The sequence below is a fragment of the Myotis davidii genome, unplaced genomic scaffold, assembly GCF_000327345.1.
Source record: "Myotis davidii unplaced genomic scaffold, ASM32734v1 scaffold111, whole genome shotgun sequence".
In the NCBI taxonomy this organism is placed as follows: domain Eukaryota; kingdom Metazoa; phylum Chordata; class Mammalia; order Chiroptera; family Vespertilionidae; genus Myotis; species Myotis davidii.
The window spans coordinates 1,469,204-1,488,675 of NW_006284347.1; the positions used below are offsets into that span (position 1 = coordinate 1,469,204).

General features: G+C 44.8%; 1 protein-coding gene across 1 annotated transcript in view; it reads left to right on the forward strand.

The window, feature by feature from the left end:
* Positions 1-19,472, forward strand: part of CACNA2D3 (calcium voltage-gated channel auxiliary subunit alpha2delta 3) — an 817,122-nt gene that overhangs the window by 352,939 nt on the left and 444,711 nt on the right. The window contains exons 6-8 of the mRNA XM_006754680.2: positions 4,479-4,539; positions 4,633-4,783; positions 16,263-16,337. Coding sequence (XP_006754743.1) covers positions 4,479-4,539; positions 4,633-4,783; positions 16,263-16,337 — 287 coding nt within the window. The remainder of the gene's footprint in view (positions 1-4,478; positions 4,540-4,632; positions 4,784-16,262; positions 16,338-19,472) is intronic.

Sequence of the window (19,472 nt, forward strand, 5' to 3'; positions counted from 1 at the left end):
GGCAGCACAGACATTTATTGTATCAAGATGAGCTATGAGAAAAGCAAAGGTTATTGTTGCTTTTGTTGGGTTTCTTCAAGAAGCTGACAGTGAGCAGGCATATAGGCCTAACCAATGGACACGGACAATGGGGGGGAGGGGAGGACATGACCGGGGGCGGGTAGAGGGTAACGTGGGGACAAGGACACATATGTAATATCTTAATCAATAAAAAATATATTAAAAAAAAAAGAGTAGGTTCCCTGCACAGTGTTACTTTCTGTTTTTTCTCTTGCCCGCCTTCCTCACCAAGGGTTAGCAGTAGGTGAAGTGTGGTTGATATTTGAAGATTGTCTTAGAAGACATTCCAAATTTGATTACAGCTCAATCATGTTAAGCTAGCATTTCATTGTGGACCAGCTACTTTAGATCTAAAGTTATATTGGGAGCTATTTATTTAAACTTAAGATTTGGGGCTAAATAAACAATATCGAGGAAGGAATTGGGCAGAACTTACCCAGTTAGGGATAAACCAACATCTGCTACCTATTGATTTTCCTTCCTTTCTTTCCTCATCTTTTTGGGCTTTTATTCTCAGATAGGGAAGAGAAATCCCAGGTTGCAATGCGATAGTTAGTGTTTTTCAGATGGTGGGTTGTGCAGATGACTTGGATGTCGTTAGCAGCTCCAAGGCAGTATTGGGGAAAGGACTTGGCCCTAAGGAGAGAAGAAAAGCAATGATACCCTTTGTTGAGGTAGAGGGCAGGAATAAATTGAGAGGCCAAAAAGATATTTGGAGTTTACCGTGCTCTTTGTTGTAGTTGTTAGTGCTGTTGGACTGCCTTAAACCTTTCTGTCACATGCAATTATATTGGCAGCATGTGGCTCAGCTTTCAGACGAGGCTGGATGAGGCTCTGCTCTCTTGGCCCTGCTGTTCGTTTGCATGTGCTAAAGGAGAACATGAAGTCATATGTTGTTTTAGATGAAATTAATTTCACTCTAATATTAGTTTTAATGACTCCGGGGGACCAGCTATGGGGTATATGAATGTTGTACAATATTTTAAATTCAGTCAGATTTGAGCATTGGAGTTTGCAGTAGAGATTTTGACATTATTTTGAGTCTCACCTCAAGGATGTGCTGAATGTTCTGGAGACTGTCCTCTGAAAGCTGAGGAAGGCAGCTTGGCAATCACTGGCGCTGCTCGTGAAGCCGCGAGGCCCAGGTAGAAGCAGCTAAGTCTACTGAGCTGCATCCTTCCTCCTGCCTGGAGATTCATGCCCCATCCAGCCTGGGTGGGTCCCCAAAGGCATGTGGCACTTCCAGAAGTTAGGTGCCTCATCGGGGTAGCTCTTGATTAACAGACAGTTCCCTGCATCACAAAATTCCCTGCATCTTGGTGAGCCAACTATTACTATCTCTGGGATTTGAAGTTACTTGAATATTTTCACAATATCTACCTGAGCAAAAACTTATATACTAAAAAGTAGATATGTCCTTGGGGAGATGGTACCATCTGGAATAGAGTTTCCTGAGGTTTCTCTCCTAAAACATTTTGTTGTGAGACTGTTTTGGGGAGAAGGGGCTCAGTGCTCAAATTAGTTTGGTGAATGCTGCCCCTGCCGTTCCAGTCCCGGAGATTCAGGATGTGCTGAAGCAGCTTAAAGGCCCTCAGATGTCCCTCCCGGTTTATTTTTATTCACTTAACTCATGCTAACGTCCTGGAGAACTTCTCATGGGACACCCTAGGAAAATGCCTGGACATCAAGTTCTCATCCTATTAGAAATCTCAGGGAAAGCTATTGAACTCGGAGAACCTTGGATTCCCTGCTGTGAAATGAAGGTTTTGATCCAAAGGTCAGATTTGAGCAAGTTGACCCCCCCACCCCCACCCAAAAGCCCATCTGGTCCGGACTTGGAGACCAGGTTGACTTTTGTTGTTACACCCAGGGCAGCGGTGCCTAGAACTGCCTGCATCCTCACTCAGTGTGCACTGATGTCCTGACTCAGAGAGCCCGGGCCTCAGTTTCCTACCAGGATCTTTCCTCTGCATAAACATCTGTGCACTGGCACGGCCACACCAGCATTCCTTCAGTTCCTTGAACTTGACGTGCTCTTCTCAGCGTCAGGACCTTTGCAAACATTGGTCTCTTTACCTGGGGTATTCTTCACCCTGTGGCCACTCCTCACTTAGGTTTCATGAATCTAACCCATTAGTGGGTTTAATGGTGTCTCTACCACAAATGCATGCTCACTTGGAGCCCTGGAATGTAACCTTACTTGAAAGTAGGGTCTCTTAGATGTAATTAGTTAAGTTGGGATTAGATCATACTGTATTTGGGTGGGACCTACATCCAAGGTGACTGGTGTCCTTAAAAGAGGAGAAGACACAGGGACACAGGGGTAGTCAGCCGTGGGAAGATGAGAAAGAGATTGCAGAGATGCAGCTCTAAGTCAGGGACCGCCGAGGCCACCAGAAGGTAAGGACAAGGAAGGACTCTTCCCTAGAGCCTTCAGAGGGGGCATGGCCCTTGATGTTGCACATCTGTCTCCCATCATTGTGAGAGCATACACTCCTGACAAGCCGCCCAGTTAGTAGGCCTTTGTTACCTCAGCCCTAAGGTGCCATCATTCTGTTCTCAGCTTGAAGAGCCTCCTTCATCTTCAGGAATAGAGCCAACCTTTATACACTAACATAGCCTCAGGTATAGAGCCGCCATTATTCACTAACACAGCCTCAAGTCCTTCTTCCTTTTAGAGCCACCTTTATACACTAGCATAGCCTTAGGTACTGTCCTTCCTGACTTCTCTGGTTCTTGTGATTTCATACCTAGTGTCTGCTTTTCTGCTAGATGTGAGGCTGCTTGAGGGCAGGAGGGACTGGGCCCACCTTTCTTAGTCTCTGCTGTCTGCCCTTCACTTGTCAGAGTGACTGGGAGGAGGACAATCCCACTTGCAGAGAAATGAACTCAGTCCAAAGGAGAGCATGCGGTGGCATCAATTCCTGTCCCCCAGGCCCAGGCCTAAATGCTGGGCAGGAGGGGCGAACTGACCATGTTCTTATTCTGGTAGAGCACAGTGATGGGGAAGGTGGATGGCAGACATGCTCGCCATCGAAGCACACTACACACAGTTCAACTCCAGAAACACCCACTGACCGCCTACCATGAGTCAACACATTAAAAGATAAATTCTCTTTATATTGGACTCAAACCAATTCTGTGTGGAACATTACCTAGCCTCACCAAGGATATAATTGCAAATGTGTCAAGACTGTATGAATCTGGCTGCACTTGGCTTTGTACAAAGCGGTGTGTCAGATGTTTTTAAAACAAATTGCATTCTTGTCCTTTAGTGTACAATAGCATGTCAGCTTTATTTTATCTTCATTACCTAATGGCCTTCCAATGGCAGTGGCTTCTCATACTTTTTTCTGATTTGTTACAGGGAACTCATTAAATTAGGCACATTTGCAGATGGGAAATGTAGGTACAAGGAAGACAAGAACAAAATGACTCATTGGATTACAAACTGCCATCTCAGAGTTATCTGTGTAATAACTCGGGGGCGTTATCTTGAGCACATGCTGTGAGCCCCGTGTGGTCCGGAAGGCTGGCCATTATTAATTGGAAAGGAGACGCTCAAGGCTACACTCTGAGTCACGATTTCCTCATAGAAAAGAATTTTTCTAGTGTTCTGAACTCCGAAGTCTGTGTTTCAAATCCTCCATCTCTGAGCACCACTGAGAGTTGAAAACAATGATTTTCTATCTTATTTTTAGGCAGCAAAAACTTTTTAAAAAAGTTTTATTCTTAAAAACCAAGTTGTAAACAGAGAATGTCAACTGTCTGCCAACCATGAAGCTAAAGGTGTTAGAACCCATTTACATCTAAGAAAAGCTCTCCAGGCCTCCAAGCTTGAAACTCACACTTCATTGTACAGCACAATTAGGGCCATTTTATTTTATTTTATTTTATTTTATTTTAAAGCCAGGCCCAAATTCCTGATTTTAAAAACAGGAGTCAGGAAAGAACAGACCTGTGTATATTCTGCGATAGAAACATATCAAATGCTTGTACCTCCCATACTATAGGCACAACTGACCCAGGTCCAGGGATGTGCCCACCTTGCCCAGAGACCTGTGAATGATTCCCCACGTCCAGCAATTTGAGGGACAGTGAGAAACGACCTTGGCTAACTTTATCTTTAGCCATGAAAGGGGCTGCAGCCCGTCCTTCCTCAATGGACAGAGCTTTACTCAAGGCAGTGCCACCGCCAGCGGGCCTCGGCAGGAGTGCACTCAGGCTAATTGCTGTCCTGTGGCAGCCCCGCAGCACCCTCCCAGAGTGGGCGACGGAGCACGTGATGAGCTCCAGGGTTGGTCTTCACATGTGATTTTTCACCCTGTCCACTCAGTCAGCAAAGCAGAGCAGCCTTGAAGTGCTATGAATAAATATTTGAAGTTTCTGGGTTTCTTATAACTCCATTTTTCTTCTAGGGATTAAATGGGAACCAGATGAGAATGGAGTCATTGCCTTTGACTGCAGGAACCGAAAATGGTAGGAAATGGACAAACCTCTCAGTTAGTTTTTAAAAGGCAAACTTGCAGAGAGGGTCAAGATTCAGTTTCCCTGTGTGTTCCCCTGACCTAGGTACATCCAGGCAGCGACTTCTCCGAAGGACGTGGTCATCTTAGTTGACGTCAGCGGCAGCATGAAGGGTCTCCGCCTGACCATCGCCAAGCAGACGGTCTCGTCTATTCTGGACACGCTGGGGGACGATGACTTCTTCAACATCATCGCTGTGAGTGCGGCTGCTTTGTGCTCTCTGTGCACTTCGGTTCCTTTGATCTTTTAGTAGCAACGGTTCAGTCTTATTGCTTTTGTATGTAGAGCGTTAGATGCCCAGGATGAGGACCAGCTAGTCCCCTGTGAGCTCAGTGAGTGGTGAGGTTGGAGGGGCTCAGGGAGGCTGAGGTGCTGGTGAGCTGCTGCTGGAAGGGTAGCACAAGGTTGGTTTTCCTGGGTTGCCAGCCTCTGCAGAATTAGACGTGGCAAGGTTTTCCTTAAACTGCTAGATCTTCTCCTGTGGGAATTAACTTTAAGCTGGATTGATCTGATGACAGTGATAGTGATGCCCATCGTGATGATAAAATGAGGAAAAAGTGAAGAGCAGTCGTAGACTCACTCACAGAACACTTTATCTCATCTTCAGAAACCAAAGTGGCACTTATTAAGTGCCTACTGTGTGCCATTTTCTTTACTCTTCATATTTGCATTCTCTTTGTCGCTCTCAGCAACTCTAGGTGGTCCGGGTGGTTTGGGCATTTTCTCAGACAAAGCTGCTTGGATTGAGAGAGTGTCAGCCAGTGGGCTCAGGCCACAGCACTGGGAAGTGGGAGATGCAGGAGCCAAGCCTGGCAGTGCTGTCCTCTCTGGCAGCTGCGCATCTCCATCTCCTCCCCAGTTCTCTGGTGTGATTCTCGTCAGGTCCTTTATGTCCCTGTCACTCTTTTCCCAAAGAGTGTAGCCACAGTGAGCCCGGTCCTTCTCCTGGAGAGCTTAACCAGGTACTCCTGTGTGGGCCTCCTGGGCTGGCCTCATCACCTCTATCTGGGACGTGGAGGGGGTGTAGCAGGCAGGGAGGCAGCATGGTGAGCGGGACGGAGCTTGGGCTTTGGAGTTGGGACTTAGTTTTGAATCGGTTCTGCCACAAACAGTTGTGCATCTGGGGCAAACCTCTGAGAATGGTCATCCGCCAGCCAGCTGTGAAACCGATATAATCACATGGCCCACAGGGTACTCCCGGACTCCCTGGGCCAGTGCACAGGAGGCCACGGTCAGTGGGAGGGTGCTATTTGAAGAGCGATGTATCATGCTATGAGAATGCTATTGCTCTTGTCTGCTGGGCTCCCCCAAGCCCCTGAGCAGAATGTGTCCTCAAGGGGCCCTACTTCTGGCAGCCTCCTGCATGACACCCTCTTTTATTCGCTAGGCAGAAGGCTTGACTGAGTGTCCTCCTGCCTGTGTGTGCTTGTGATGGGACTCTGAGCAAAAGAAACAACCACAGGGCCTCATGATTTAGAGCTTCAGATTTTACAAAGCCCCGAAGAAGAAAGGGGAAAGAAAGAAAATCATAGCTTCCATGAAAGTAGGGGTTAGTCTTGTTCATTCGTTAAACTGTCATTGGTTCCTAGAACAGTGCCTGGCAAATAGTAGGAGTTTAAATATTTATGGAATGAATAATACCAGCAGCTGCTTTCCACAGAGTGCCCACTGTGTGCAAGCCCCTGTTAAGTGTCTTATGTGGATTCCATCATTGGATCCTCGCCCCGCTCTGTGCTTAGTGGCATGGAGACAAAGGCGCCGAGAGGTAGAAATGACTGGCTGAAGATCACTAGCCAGAGAAAGGGGCACAGTGAGGACTCAGAAACAGTCTGGCTTGACCTTCCACTTCCTGAGCAGAAGTGAAGAAGATGGAGTTGAGGGTTCAGCCACCTTCCTGTGAAACTCCATGGCCAGGGGCAGGGTTTTCCTCCCCCCCCAGGAGACTTTCAGATAGAAGTTGTCTAACTACCAGTCATTGAGAATATGTAAATGAAGCCTGATCCCCACACATCCTGAAGCATTTACAGATAAGAAGCAGCTAATTCGGGACTATCTTTCTTATTAATCTTTAATTACTCATTACAGAAGTATCAGAAATTTGCATAATAAGAAGAGCTAACTAATTACATCCTGAATTCTTATCAGTCAGAATTTATTGTTCTGTTAACAAAACCAATCGATTGAAATAATCTCTGTAAATTCATTAAGATACACACACAGTGTCAACTCAATAATGAAAAGAGGGTGATTAAGATAATTAAAAGTAGACATGCCAGTTATTATAAATCACTTAAGAAAAAAAGTTATTTTTTACCCCAAATTGTCCCGTTATATAAAGAAATCTATTAGAAATCCCATTAATCCTCTCTATACATCTCTTTGTTAGTTTTCAACATAAATGATCAGCATTAGAACTATATACATAATTATTTCAGTAGCTAGAAAGATACTCAGAACGTTTTTACATGAACTCTCTACAGTAAAATCATGAACTCTGCTTCCCTAAAGGATAAAGGAGTGGACCAAATATGTTAGTGGATTTATATCAAAAGCCTGAGATCACAAAATGAATCACTACTTAACAATAACTTTTCCACATTGATTTATTTTTAATATAGACAATATATGTAAATTTTTTAAATAATTCAGAAATGTTCCCATTCCCTTTTCATTTGGCACATATTCTTTCAAATTTTTCTGCATACATGAACGTACATACATAACTTTTCTACAAAAATAAAATCACATTTTATAGAATATTCAGCAACTTGCCTTTATAACTCATATTGTAATCACATCTATTTGCAAAGCAGAGCATTCTGTCACCTGTAGTTGACATTAACTTTTTAATCCATCCTCTTTGCTGGGCATATGCTGTGACTGATCTCTTTTCTACAGTGAACGGACTCCTGCATGTATTTTTGCAGGGTTGGTTGTGCTTCTACTAAGTAAAATCTAGATGTGAAATTGCTATACCGAAGGACATGCCCATAGTTAGTATTACTGGAATACACTAAGTAGGATGTACTGTTTACACACTTAGAAACTGTATTAGTTAGCTCCATCTTCCATAACAAAATATGCCTGAGTGGCTTAAACAACATAAATTTATTTACTCACAGTTCGAAAGGCTAGAAAGTCCAAGATCAAGGTCTGGCAGGGTTTGGTTTCTGGTGAGGATTCCCTTTCTAGTTTGTAGACTGCCACCTTCTCCTTGTGTACTCACACGGCTTTTTCTCTGTATGTGCTCCGGGAAGAAGTGTGTGTGTGTGTGTGTGTGTGTGTGTGTGTGTGTGTGTGTGTGTTGGGGGGGTGTGGGGAGAGAGAGCGAGCTCTCATGTCTCTTCTTCTTTTTTTTAAAATATATTTTATTGATTTTTTACAGAGAGGAAGGGAGAGAGAGAGTTAGAAACATCGATGAGAAAGAAACATCGATCAGCTGCCTCTTGCACATCTCCTACTGGGGATGTGCCCGCAACCCAGGTACATGCCCTTGACCGGAATCGAACCTGGGACCCTTCAGTCCGCAGGCCGACGCTCTATCCACTGAGCCAAACCGGTTTCGGCTCTCATATCTCTTCTTAAGAGCATGTTCCCCTCATGAGGGACCACCCCCATGACCTCATCTAACCCTAATTACTTCCCAAAGGCCCCATCTCCAAATGCCACCACATCAGGGTTAGGGCTTCAACATAGGAATTTAAGGGGAACACAAACATTCAGTTGGCAACACCAAAATTTTGAGGGTTTTTAATATTCAATTGGTAATTGACAAATCTTTATTTTCATTCTCTTGAACTGTCTCTCTCAACCGAAGTGTATTTTACCAATTTGGCCTTGCCAAATTGTGGTGGTGGTTTGTTGTGATTTCTCCATCACCTTCTCTTGTTTCCATAGTAGCACGATTGCTACAGTAATATGGTGCAAGCTTTTCTTCCATCTGTCTAAAACAGTCACTTACCTCTGTCTAGAGCCCCCACCCCCCCCACCCCACTGTGGGCTCCTGTACGTTCAAGGGGGTGAATGTTTGAAGCTCCATCAAGAATTCGAGAATACCCTGCCACTCTGTCTGAATTCATTGTTCTGCGGGCTGGGTTTCATTTACGGGAGAGGACATTATCATCTCACCCTTCATTGCACTGTCAGCTTTCTCTTGCTTGCTGGGTAGATGTTTGAGAAGGAATGTCAGTGTTTTAGAGAGAAAGTACAGAAAACAGTCTTTATTTTCAGTGATGGAAGCCCTTGTGCATTGTGGTCATTTGTTTGTACAAACCTAATTCATCATCATGCTTTGATTTTCAGTGTCAATCGTGAGGATAGGAGGAGTAAGGTTGAAAAGGTGGAAGTGGCTTTCCTTGGCCATTCCGGGCATCTTTGCATGTTTGCATTAAGTTCATTGCTAAGTGCATCTTCTGTATTATCTGGAGAAGCTTTCAATCCAGGTCTTGCCAGAGAATACTCATGAAAAGATGACATTAAAAATGGTTTTAGCTTTCATGGGCTGAGTATTACAGAATCTACCTAAGACTGATGAACTAAGTGATTGAATTATAAAAGGACAGTTGAAATGTGAGAGTGATTTTGTGCATTCCAAGCTAAAATGTAAGGTCCAGCCACTGGTGCATGAAGAGATGTTTCCGACAAGAGAAAAGGCATCTTTTTCTGATTCACTTTGAAGTCGAACTCCAAGCCATGCATTAAATGAACAATATTATCATAGAAATGAGGGTGCTAATTCTGTTTTGTCAGATGCTAAAATTTGAAAAATGATTTTACAGGATTCTAAAGCCATGCATTAAATGAATACAGTATTAACCGGCTGATATTGTTAAATCTGCTTAAATGCCTTTTATAGCCCGTGTTTATGAGAAGAGCATCGTTTGTTAGTTCAACCCAGAACTTTCTGTGCCCTGGTTTTAATTTGCAGAATTTTCTTTCAAACCATCTCTCCAGTGCTTTGCCTGCTGTGGATTTGCTTTTTAAAGTAATCGATTCCGTATTAAAAGTATGAGGATGGTATTTTCTTTCAGTGCTCATTTGTTCTATTCTACTAATTATGTCCAGTTGTGTTTCAAATTATACAAGAAGCTTTTGTAATGCAAAAACTCCCTGGGATTCCTTGTGTTGGTGAAAATACTGTGGGCTCATCTGCTTCGTTACATAATCCCTACACATTTTCATTCTGAAGGTTATTTAATCAAAAGTGCACCAATAAAACCATAAAAATATTTAATGGCATTCCAGCAATTCCACATCAGTTTTCTCGTGTCATATGAGCATGCCAGCATTTTAATTCTGCGGGGTTTTTGTGGAATTTGGGATTCTCCAAAACATCCCCACATACTTCCTTCTTGTTTATTTATCTGTTTTTTTAAGGTAGAGTTTCTCCTCTCTTTTTCTTTTCTTGTCTCAATGTCAACTCTTTTTTTCTAGGCTTTGTTCTTTTCTGTCAGTAAACTTCTCTACAACTTTGCTTCTTGTTTCTTTGTTCTGATTATTTATTCATTCTACAAACACTGTTGAGTGCTAACAGTTAAGCAGTGGGCATTGATGTTTTGTGAGGGTTGGTGTGAGAGCCACCAGGGGGCAGGTGCTCCCAGTAAGCATGGTCAGTGCAGTCTTGAGAGGGGCAGCAAGGGAGGCCGGGAGAGCAGAGCTGGGGCACGCAACCAACTGCAGATTCAGTGATGGCTTCTTGGCTGAAGTGATGACTAAGTGAACAAGAGTTAGCCATTAACCAAGCATATGCAGTGAGGCAGGGCAGGAGGAAGGAGCATTGAGGAGGAAAGCACTGCCTGCAGGTTGTAGAAACTCCTCTTTCATCCCAGGAGATGCAGGCTTGGCCGGGGTGACTGTAGGAGGCGGAGTAGGTGGATGGGAGAGTGACGGAAAGAAAGGGCCTGGAGTGAGAGGGTCAACCCAGATCCAGCAAGTATGGTCAGCCACAGCGCGGAACTGGATGTCATTTGGAGACAGTGGACACGGAAGTGGTCTCAGCTGCACAGGAGGCATTGAGAGGGTCCCTTTAAGTCTCCACCTTCCCAGGTCTTCACTCATTCTCCTTTTTTAGGCGACTGATGATCTGTTAGGTCTAAAAGCTCCATTGCTTTCATCGATCATGTCCAGCTTCCAAAATGAAGCAGGGTTTAGCGTCCTCAGAATCATCCAGAACCCAGTCAGCTGTCCTCCATTCTCTGGTCTCTGAGCTGTGACCAACACAAATCGGCGTGGAACATGATAGCACACCGATGCTGGAGCTGCTTGAATCTTGGTGGGCGAATCCAGTTCATTGGTTCTTTGTCACCAAAATGTTCTGGCCATTCATTTAATGCAACTTAAAACTAGTCCTTCCTATTTGAGATCATCATTAAAATTCCCATTGAGGAGTTGGCTGTATCTTTAAAATGGGAAATGTTGGGAAAGCTTACAGAGATTGGGCAACAGAAAGGTAAAGGATGGTGATGTGTCAGGGGGTAGAGTGTGATGGTTGCACAGAGGAGAGGGAGGCACAGTTCCTGCAAGAAGAGACTGGTGGGATGTAGTCTGAGACTGAAGGAGATCAGGGGTTTATCTCAAGCCTGCTTTTGTTTTTGGATGGATCACTGCAGCATCACAGATAAGCACATTTTATTCTGAAAAGAAAGGCAGACATTGTCTTCAGATGTAATGAGGATATTCTTTTAGTGATGAAAGCAGGAACAAAAAGTGGTTTATAATCCCTCCACAGTGATGATCATGGGGAAATTTAGCCGGTATTTTATGTCCCTGGCACATAGCAGGTGCTTAGTTAATATTCATTGAGCAAACACAGGAACAAAGGGTTAGTACCGTAGCAAATGCCTTCCTGGAAGGGGATTGGGCAGTGAGTTGGTTGCACTGTATTGGCTCTCGGTCTGTCAGAGACCTGAGTCACCGAGAGGGTTCAGAGGTGACACAGAGAGGGATAGCGTGTGGCCACACACCGGGTGATTTCTGTCTCAGGTATTTACAGTCACATGTGCCTACTGGTGAAGCACTTCTCTCCAAGAGTGGGGTCTGTGCTCTCCAGAGGAGGTCCGGGGCCTGTGAGATGCTCCCCAGAGTGGATCACTGCCATCACCCCCACATCCCTTCCTACTTAGCAAGTGCCAGCAGGGGGTGGAGGGTACACGATGGCCTTTGTCTCCATGGAACACACATCACACTCACAAATGTAGTCTCTTTCTTTCTGTGCATGTGTGCCAGATGCTTTCTTTCTGTTTCTATAAGCCAGGTTCTATGTTGAGTCTTTACTGAATCATCTCATTTCATCTTCACCGTGAGATCAGGGGGAGGTTCAGTTTAATCCCCAATTTTTCCAACATAAACACGAAGGCTCTCAGTTAGTGTGTGGCAGAGCCAGGATTTGAACCCAACCAGTCTGCCTCAGCTGCATTAGTTCCTACTGCCCTAGCCTTTGCGAATCAGAGGAGGGGATCCAATCAGACAAGAGGAGGGGATCCAATCAGACAAGAGGAGAGGATTCAATCAGACAAGAGGAGGAGATCCAATCAGACAAGAGGAGGAGATCCACTCAGACAAGAGGAGGAGATCCACTCAGACAAGAGGAGGAGATCCACTCAGACAAGAGGAGGAGATCCACTCAGACAAGAGGAGGAGATCCAATCAGACAAGAGGAGGAGATCCACTCAGACAAGAGGAGGAGATCCACTCAGACAAGAGGAGGAGATCCACTCAGACAAGAGGAGGAGATCCACTCAGACAAGAGGAGGAGATCCAATCAGACAAGAGGAGGAGATCCAATCAGACAAGAGGACGGGAGAGGGAAACCAGCAGTGCCTGAGGCTCTGTGTCCATATGGCTGTTTCTGAGCTCTTTAAGGGGAGAAAGTGCTTGTCCATCTCCTCAGAGTATGGTTGGTGGGCTGGCTGGACCATCTCCAGGGTTGCTTGGTCCCCCTGCTATTCTGCTAAGAGACTCTACCCATGACCCAGAAATTTGAGGAACAATGTACAGCTTTGGGGGAAAAGGGATTGGTCGAGTTTCTCTTTAGGTTCAATCCTGGCAGTGGGAAGGCAAAAAAGCAAATGACAGAAGCAGACTCCGTGTTGCCAGTGACCATGTGCACTCGCATCCTTTCTTCCTTAGACTATTGCTATCTGGTTGTTTGAGTAAGGATGCAGGAGGACCATTCGTAGCGCTGAGGTGCCCAGGTCTGGAGTAGTGAATTAATATGGCCATCACACATCACACACATCACAGAGTAGAAATGTAGGGAACATTCGTACCAATGCGGAAGTGAAAGAGAGCAGCTGGGAGCTTGGAAGCAGCTGCACAGGCAGGACACCCTTGGTGTCCCCTGGAGGAGCTCCGGGGTAGCGTGGTGAGCTTGCACAGCCAGCGGGCCCCCTGGCGCAGCTGCCTGGGGTGCACCGTTCCTTCACACGGCTGAGCCAGCTCCCTTTGGTGCTGCAGACCAGATTGCTCAGTGTAGCTTTATCCTGACGCAGTCAAGGGAAATTAGTCAACTGCAAGCTTGGATGATGCCACTAACAAGCTGGCGGGGGTTCAGAAGAGCAGATTCCTCCACTGTGGCCCCAGCTCACACAGCGAAGGCAAGCATGGTTTTGATTACTGCACATGTTCCTCCCTGATGAGGGCGAGAACTTCTTGGTCTTTTTTACTTTTAAGTCCTCTCCGCGGCCCCCCACAGGCACAGACCTTTGCATTAGCAAAGCAGTTTCAGGTCTGTTGCCTCATTGGATCCTCACAGGGACCCCTGGAGGATAAACAGAAGATGAATTAGCACCTTTTTATGCATAAGAATCCGGGATCAGAGAGGTTTAGTGACTTTCTCAAGGCCACACAGTGAGTACATGGCAGAGGTGGGAACTGGATGTGTGTCCTGACTCCCAGCTCAGAGTGTACACCACAAGAATCAACTTTGAGAGTGTGTATTAGGCAGAACACAGATGAAGTGTTTACATTTATCTGGGAAATGGAGTCGGGAAGTTTTTGGCTGCAGGTTATTAAACAACTGACTAAAAGCTGCTGCAGCATCTAGGTATCTCCTATTCTCGGGGGAGAACCTGAGGGCCGGCAGTGGTAGTGGCTCAACAGTGTCCTCAGGGACCCACACTGGCTCCCTTCCCACTCTGTCTTCTTGAACTTCGCTCTCCACTTTTCATCTTGTCCCCTCATGGTTACAAAATGACTTGCAACTGCATAAGAGCATCCCAAGTGCGAAAGAAGGCATGGATATAGAGGGGAAAATAATTCATTGAAACTGCCCAGAAAACTACCCCTTCGGGTTTCATTGGCTGAAAATGAGTCACTTGACCAACCCTCGAGGCAAGATAGGCTATGTAGGCATGCATCCAGCAGAGGGGTCCGGATAGCTGTGAGTGGTTCAGACTGTTATGCTTTAGGCTTTAGGAATAGACATATTGTCACCCTGAACCAAATCAGTCAACAGCGGGGGGAGAGGCAGGGGGAGGGCTGTTTTATTCTCTTCAGTCCAATATGAACTGAAAACGTTGGGGAAGCTCTTCTTCAGGTTGGATTGTGCGCTCTCTTTACGGATCCTGAGATGATGTTCTGTTTGGTCATGAAATGTGACGCTCCCATTTGTCAATGGCGCATTTCAGAACTGCATGAATGTATTTTTCCCTCCATGCTTCACCAGAAGAGATCTAAGCTCTAAGCCCGTGGAGCTATACTTTTTCAAATGCTTTTGTATGTCTACACTAAGAACAAAGGCTAAAGAAGGAGCAAAAGCCAGACTGATGACAAACATAGAGGGTTGGGGATCAGAGAGGAGGCCCTGGGGGCGTGGTCGTCCTGAAGTCAGAGACTGTGAGGTTAGAGCAGGGGTCCTCAAACTTTTTAAACAGGGGGCCAGTTCACTGTCCCTCAGATCGCTGGAGGGCCGGACTATAATTAAAAAAAAAAAAAAACTATGAACAAATTCCTATGCACACTGCACATATCTTATTTTGAAGTAAAAATAACAAAACGGGAACAAATACAATATTTGTATTTGCATGTGGCCTGCGGGCCATAGTTTGAGGACCCCTGGGTTAGAGTCTAACCGTTAGACTATCTGGGATTGAATCTGGACTCCACCCCTTATGTATGACTTCGGACAAGTTGGTCAGCCTTGCTCTACCCCAGTTTCCCTATCTGTGAAGGGAAAGCAATTGGAAGGGCTTCCCACATGAGGCTGAAATGTCGTGTGGATGAAGTCTAGCCTGTGTCTAGATGAAGAGTTAGTATTATCACTACTCCGACTTGCTTATAAGCACCTTAGCACGTGGAACCCGATTAGTCTCCATAGCTGTAGCAGCAGCGGCTGGTCTGGTCCTCTTGAGCCATCTCTGCAGTGTGTCCAGAGCAGTTGTCCCAGGCTCATCGCTTTATTTCCCTCACACCCCTGCTCACAGTCCTCCATGGTCCTCTGTGTCCTCAAGCTTAAAGTCCAAACTCCTTAGCCAGACTTTGCATGAGATCTGGGCCTGTGAGATGGTTCTGGTTCCTTCCCTCAGGAAGCCTGGGCTAGGCCTTTGGTCCATGAAGAAGTGCCCTGACACTCTCACTGAACAAATTGTTCCTGGGCACCTGCTGGGGGCCCAGCCCTGTGCTGTCCCGCACACAGGGAACACACAGAATCAGACATGGATTCTTGCAATGTGGCCCCACCTTGTGGTGAGGGAACCAGGCACCAGGTAACTAGGACTTGGGAGGATTCAGGAGCGGGGCTACAGTGGAGGCAGGAATGAGCTGAGCTGGAGGATGAGCAGGAGTTAGCCAGCAGATGCCAGAGTGAGGGGATTAGGGCTGGCTGTGCTGAGTTCATGGGGGAGGACTACTGAGTTAAGGTGCTAGAAAGGTCAGCAGATACCAGGTCCAGAGCCTTGCCAACGCCTGGGCAGGTTCATCTGAAGAGCAGTGGGAGCTGTGAATGGGGTTGACGGGAGATGACATAGTCCGATTTATAGTTTGGAAGGACAAGTCTAGCTACAGTGCAGAGAATCATGCTTGATAAGAGAAATGAAGAGGAGAACACTCACATTTTAACTTCCTAGTTGTGAGCTTTGGACAAAATCAAATGGTCTTATTCTGTGTATTCTGGGATCAAGCATGATTGGAAGGCAGGCATTGACCTGTGTGGAAGGTGGTGTCACTGTGCATGAGTAATGTCGTGGCCAACACCTGCGCAGCCCCCCAGAGTGCCCAGGGAACATCAAGGCCTCTCCTCTATTCTGTCCTCATACACCTGTGACCCACACGTGCTTCCCTGGCTCCATGAGGCCAAAGGCAGGAGCTGCAGGTCTATTCGCCCAAGTCTGGGACGCCCTTTAGATCCCACATGGGCCGTGTGCTGTCAGCCATGCCCGGGGAGCCCCCATGCTTGGAGCTACCCCTGAAGGATTATCATTTAACTCTGTACACCCTGAACACTGCCAGACCAACACGTGCTCGAGAAGTTTCTTCTTCAAACTAGAAAAGAATCAAGGCTGTCTTTGGCACATAAGCATGATTTCTCCAGGGTCACCAATTGGAAAAGTCACCTTAGGTGAATGAATTGAGCCTGTGATCATGCTGCTTTTCTGTTGGTGTGTTTGTAGCCTTAAATTATTACATTGGACCCTTTAAATGCTTAATTGTTTCCTCTTGGCTGTTTCTTCCCTCTGCAGTATAATGAGGAGCTTCACTATGTGGAACCTTGCCTGAATGGAACGTTGGTGCAAGCCGACAGGACGAACAAGGAGGTAAGGCCTGCTGCTGGGCGGGCACATCATCACTTAAAATAATTATGTGTTAACCTTTAGAAACTCATCAAATGCTCTGCTCTTCCATTGAGGGCCACAGGACCCTTGTGTGTGAACAGTTAGGAAGAGGCAGGAGGAAATCATGGCACTACAATGATCGCATGGATTTCAGATGCTTGCTAATGCCGAAACAATTGCATTGGTTTTCTCTTTCTCTTGCTCTAAAGCACATCTTCTGTTGTGCTTGGCACCTGGGTTGACACCATTGAAAAAATATGACCGTTGCTGAGATTTTAAAGAAAATTTGTCACTTGGTATATTATTATTGCTTTTAAAATAATTGATTAAATAATTGTTGATGTAGCTATTGGGGTAACTTGTCTCCCAGGTTAGAAGGTAAACTTTACAAGGATAGAGATGATGTCTGCTCTCTGCTGTATCTTGAATGCTTCAAGTATTGCCTGCCCCCTAAATATTATGGAACAAAAGGAAGACAGGTTAAAGGAGTACCTTAAGAAATGAGGTAGAATTTCACCTTCCAGTTGGAGTATCCTAAGAAAACAGCCAGAATAGATTTCTATAAAAATAAATATTATTTCCTTTTGGCCATCTTTAAATTAGCACACCCACCACTGCTACCAATACTACTCCTACAGGGCCAGGTGACAATTTAGGCTGAAGGTGTAGCTGCAACGACAACAATGTCATACCTCCTGGGATTCATAGCTGCTGTTGCTCACATTTGTTTTGTTGTAACTGCCAGATAGATACAATAAAATGATGTATCAGCCCTGGAGTGCAGACCTATGAGGTGGCCGAGGACAGTGGCCCAGGTAGGCCTCTGTGAGGCACTGTGCATGGGTGGGGAGACCTCCTGGCCCAAATGTGAGTGACACTGGTGCTAAGATGCAGGGGGTAGAAGAACCTGGTTGGGCATCTCTGTGGAAGTGAAGGACAGAGGATTTAGAACACAATTGAGAAGGAAAATATACCAGAATTGACCTCCAAGCTTCAATTTGAAGGGGAAGAAATACCATAGCAAGCTTTGTTCTTAGGAGAGAGGAGCAGGTACATTGTAGATCAAAGAACAAGTGTATCTAGGGAATGTTGGTTTATGGCCATTTTCTAGGCTATCGTAGGAAAAAATGACATAAACCTTACAAGCGAATTTTCCTAGGGACTTTCCCTTTGTTTGGTCTTTGCCTGGGTCTGGTTGCATCCCTTCCCCAATATAGCAGCATTGGAATATTTCCAAACCTCAGATAGGTGTTCAGTGATGGTGCTTATGACATTAAATAGAAAAGATGCTTCAGCCCAGTCAGCGTGGTTCAGTTATTGAACCACCTATGAATCAGGAAGTCATTGTTTGATTCCCAGTCAGGGGACATGCCCAGGTTGCAGGCTTAGTTCCCAGTGTGGGCTGTGCAGGAGGCAGCTGATCAATGATTCTCTCTCATCATTGATGTTTCTCTCTCTCTCTCTCGCTCCCTTTCTGAAATCAATAAAAATATATTTTTAAGAAAGATGCTTCAAACGATTAAGGCCTTTCTTTAGGTAACTTCCCAATGAACAGAGCCAGTTTGATATTTGGAGACACCAAGTCTTATGATTGAAAAACTTGTTAGAGAAGATGGGCTAAAAATTTATTTAAAATTCTCTTTGATTGTATGGGTATTGAAGACGGGAGTAGTTTTGAATATAAAAATTAATCCAGACTCTGATTGTGCCAGTATGGAGTAGCCACATTTCAATTAGACGTTCCCCCTTACAAATAGAAATCCCTGTACATGACCTAATCTAATGACATGGAGGTGAGCTCCCTGGATTTCCATATTGATTCCCATATGACCCGAATAGAGCAATCCAGATGACTCCCTCCTGAACCAGCAATAGACACACACATATGGACACACACACACACACACGTTTCAAGAAAAGCTAAATGATAAGGAGAAGGGTGGTGTATCCAAGAAAACCTTTGAGACAACACCTTTCCTATTTCAGCCAAACACCAATGGTACAACTCTAGAGAACTCTCCATAGCTTCAGTGGGACTGAACAGAGAGTTGATTTTCCATCCCACTGATACCCACATGGTTTTGTGCTGCACTTCAACAGAGACAAAATGTTAAGAAAAATGATGAAATAATACTGAGTCTCATAATATATAGTCTGAATGCTCAGAATGCAATAAAACATTCCTCGTCATCCAAGAACTAGAAAAACCATAATATGAGTGAGAAGAGACAATCAACATAAGCTAATATTGACATGAATCAGATGTTGAAGTTATCAATTGCTTCAACAAGCAGTTAGGAATTCTCTTGAAGCAAGCAAAGAAATAAAACATCTCATCAAAGAAATAGAAGTGATAAAAAAGAACTCAATAGAAATTATAGAACTGAAATAATACAGTTACCAAAATAAAAAGCTACCTGGATCAGCTCACTAGTAGAGTGGAGATGACAGCAGGTAAAATCATTGAACATTAGGATAGATCAATAGAAATTAACCAATCTGAACAGCAGAGAGAAAATGGACTGGAATGAACTGAGTCCCAGGGACATGTGGACAATAACGAAAGGGCAAGCAGCCAGGTCATGAAAGTAGAACTCCATAGATGTTTGAAGATGTATTGACTGAAAACTCCAAATTAATAAAAAGCATAAACATATACATCCAAGAGGCTAAGCAAATTCCAAATAGGATAAACCCAAGTAAGTCAATGGCAAGACATATGATATTAAATACAATGAGACAAAGGGAAAAAAACTTGATAACAGCCAGAGAGAAAAGACATGTTATTCAAATTACTCATTTGAATGATAGTAAATTTTCTCACGTGAAATCATGGAGACCAGAAGGAAGTGGCATAGTATTCTTCAAATGCTGAAAGAAAAGAACTGTCAACTTGGGATTCTGTATTCAGTGAAAATATATTTTATGAATGAAGGGGAAATGAAGACATTCTCAGATGACTGAAAGCTATAAGAATTTGTTATCAGCAAATCAACACTTAAAGAATGGCTAGAGAAGTTCTCCAAACATCTACACCAATAAAAGAGAAACATGGTAATTGGCGCACGACCACTACCCTTTTCATTGGCTAATCAGCGAGATATGCAAATTAACTGT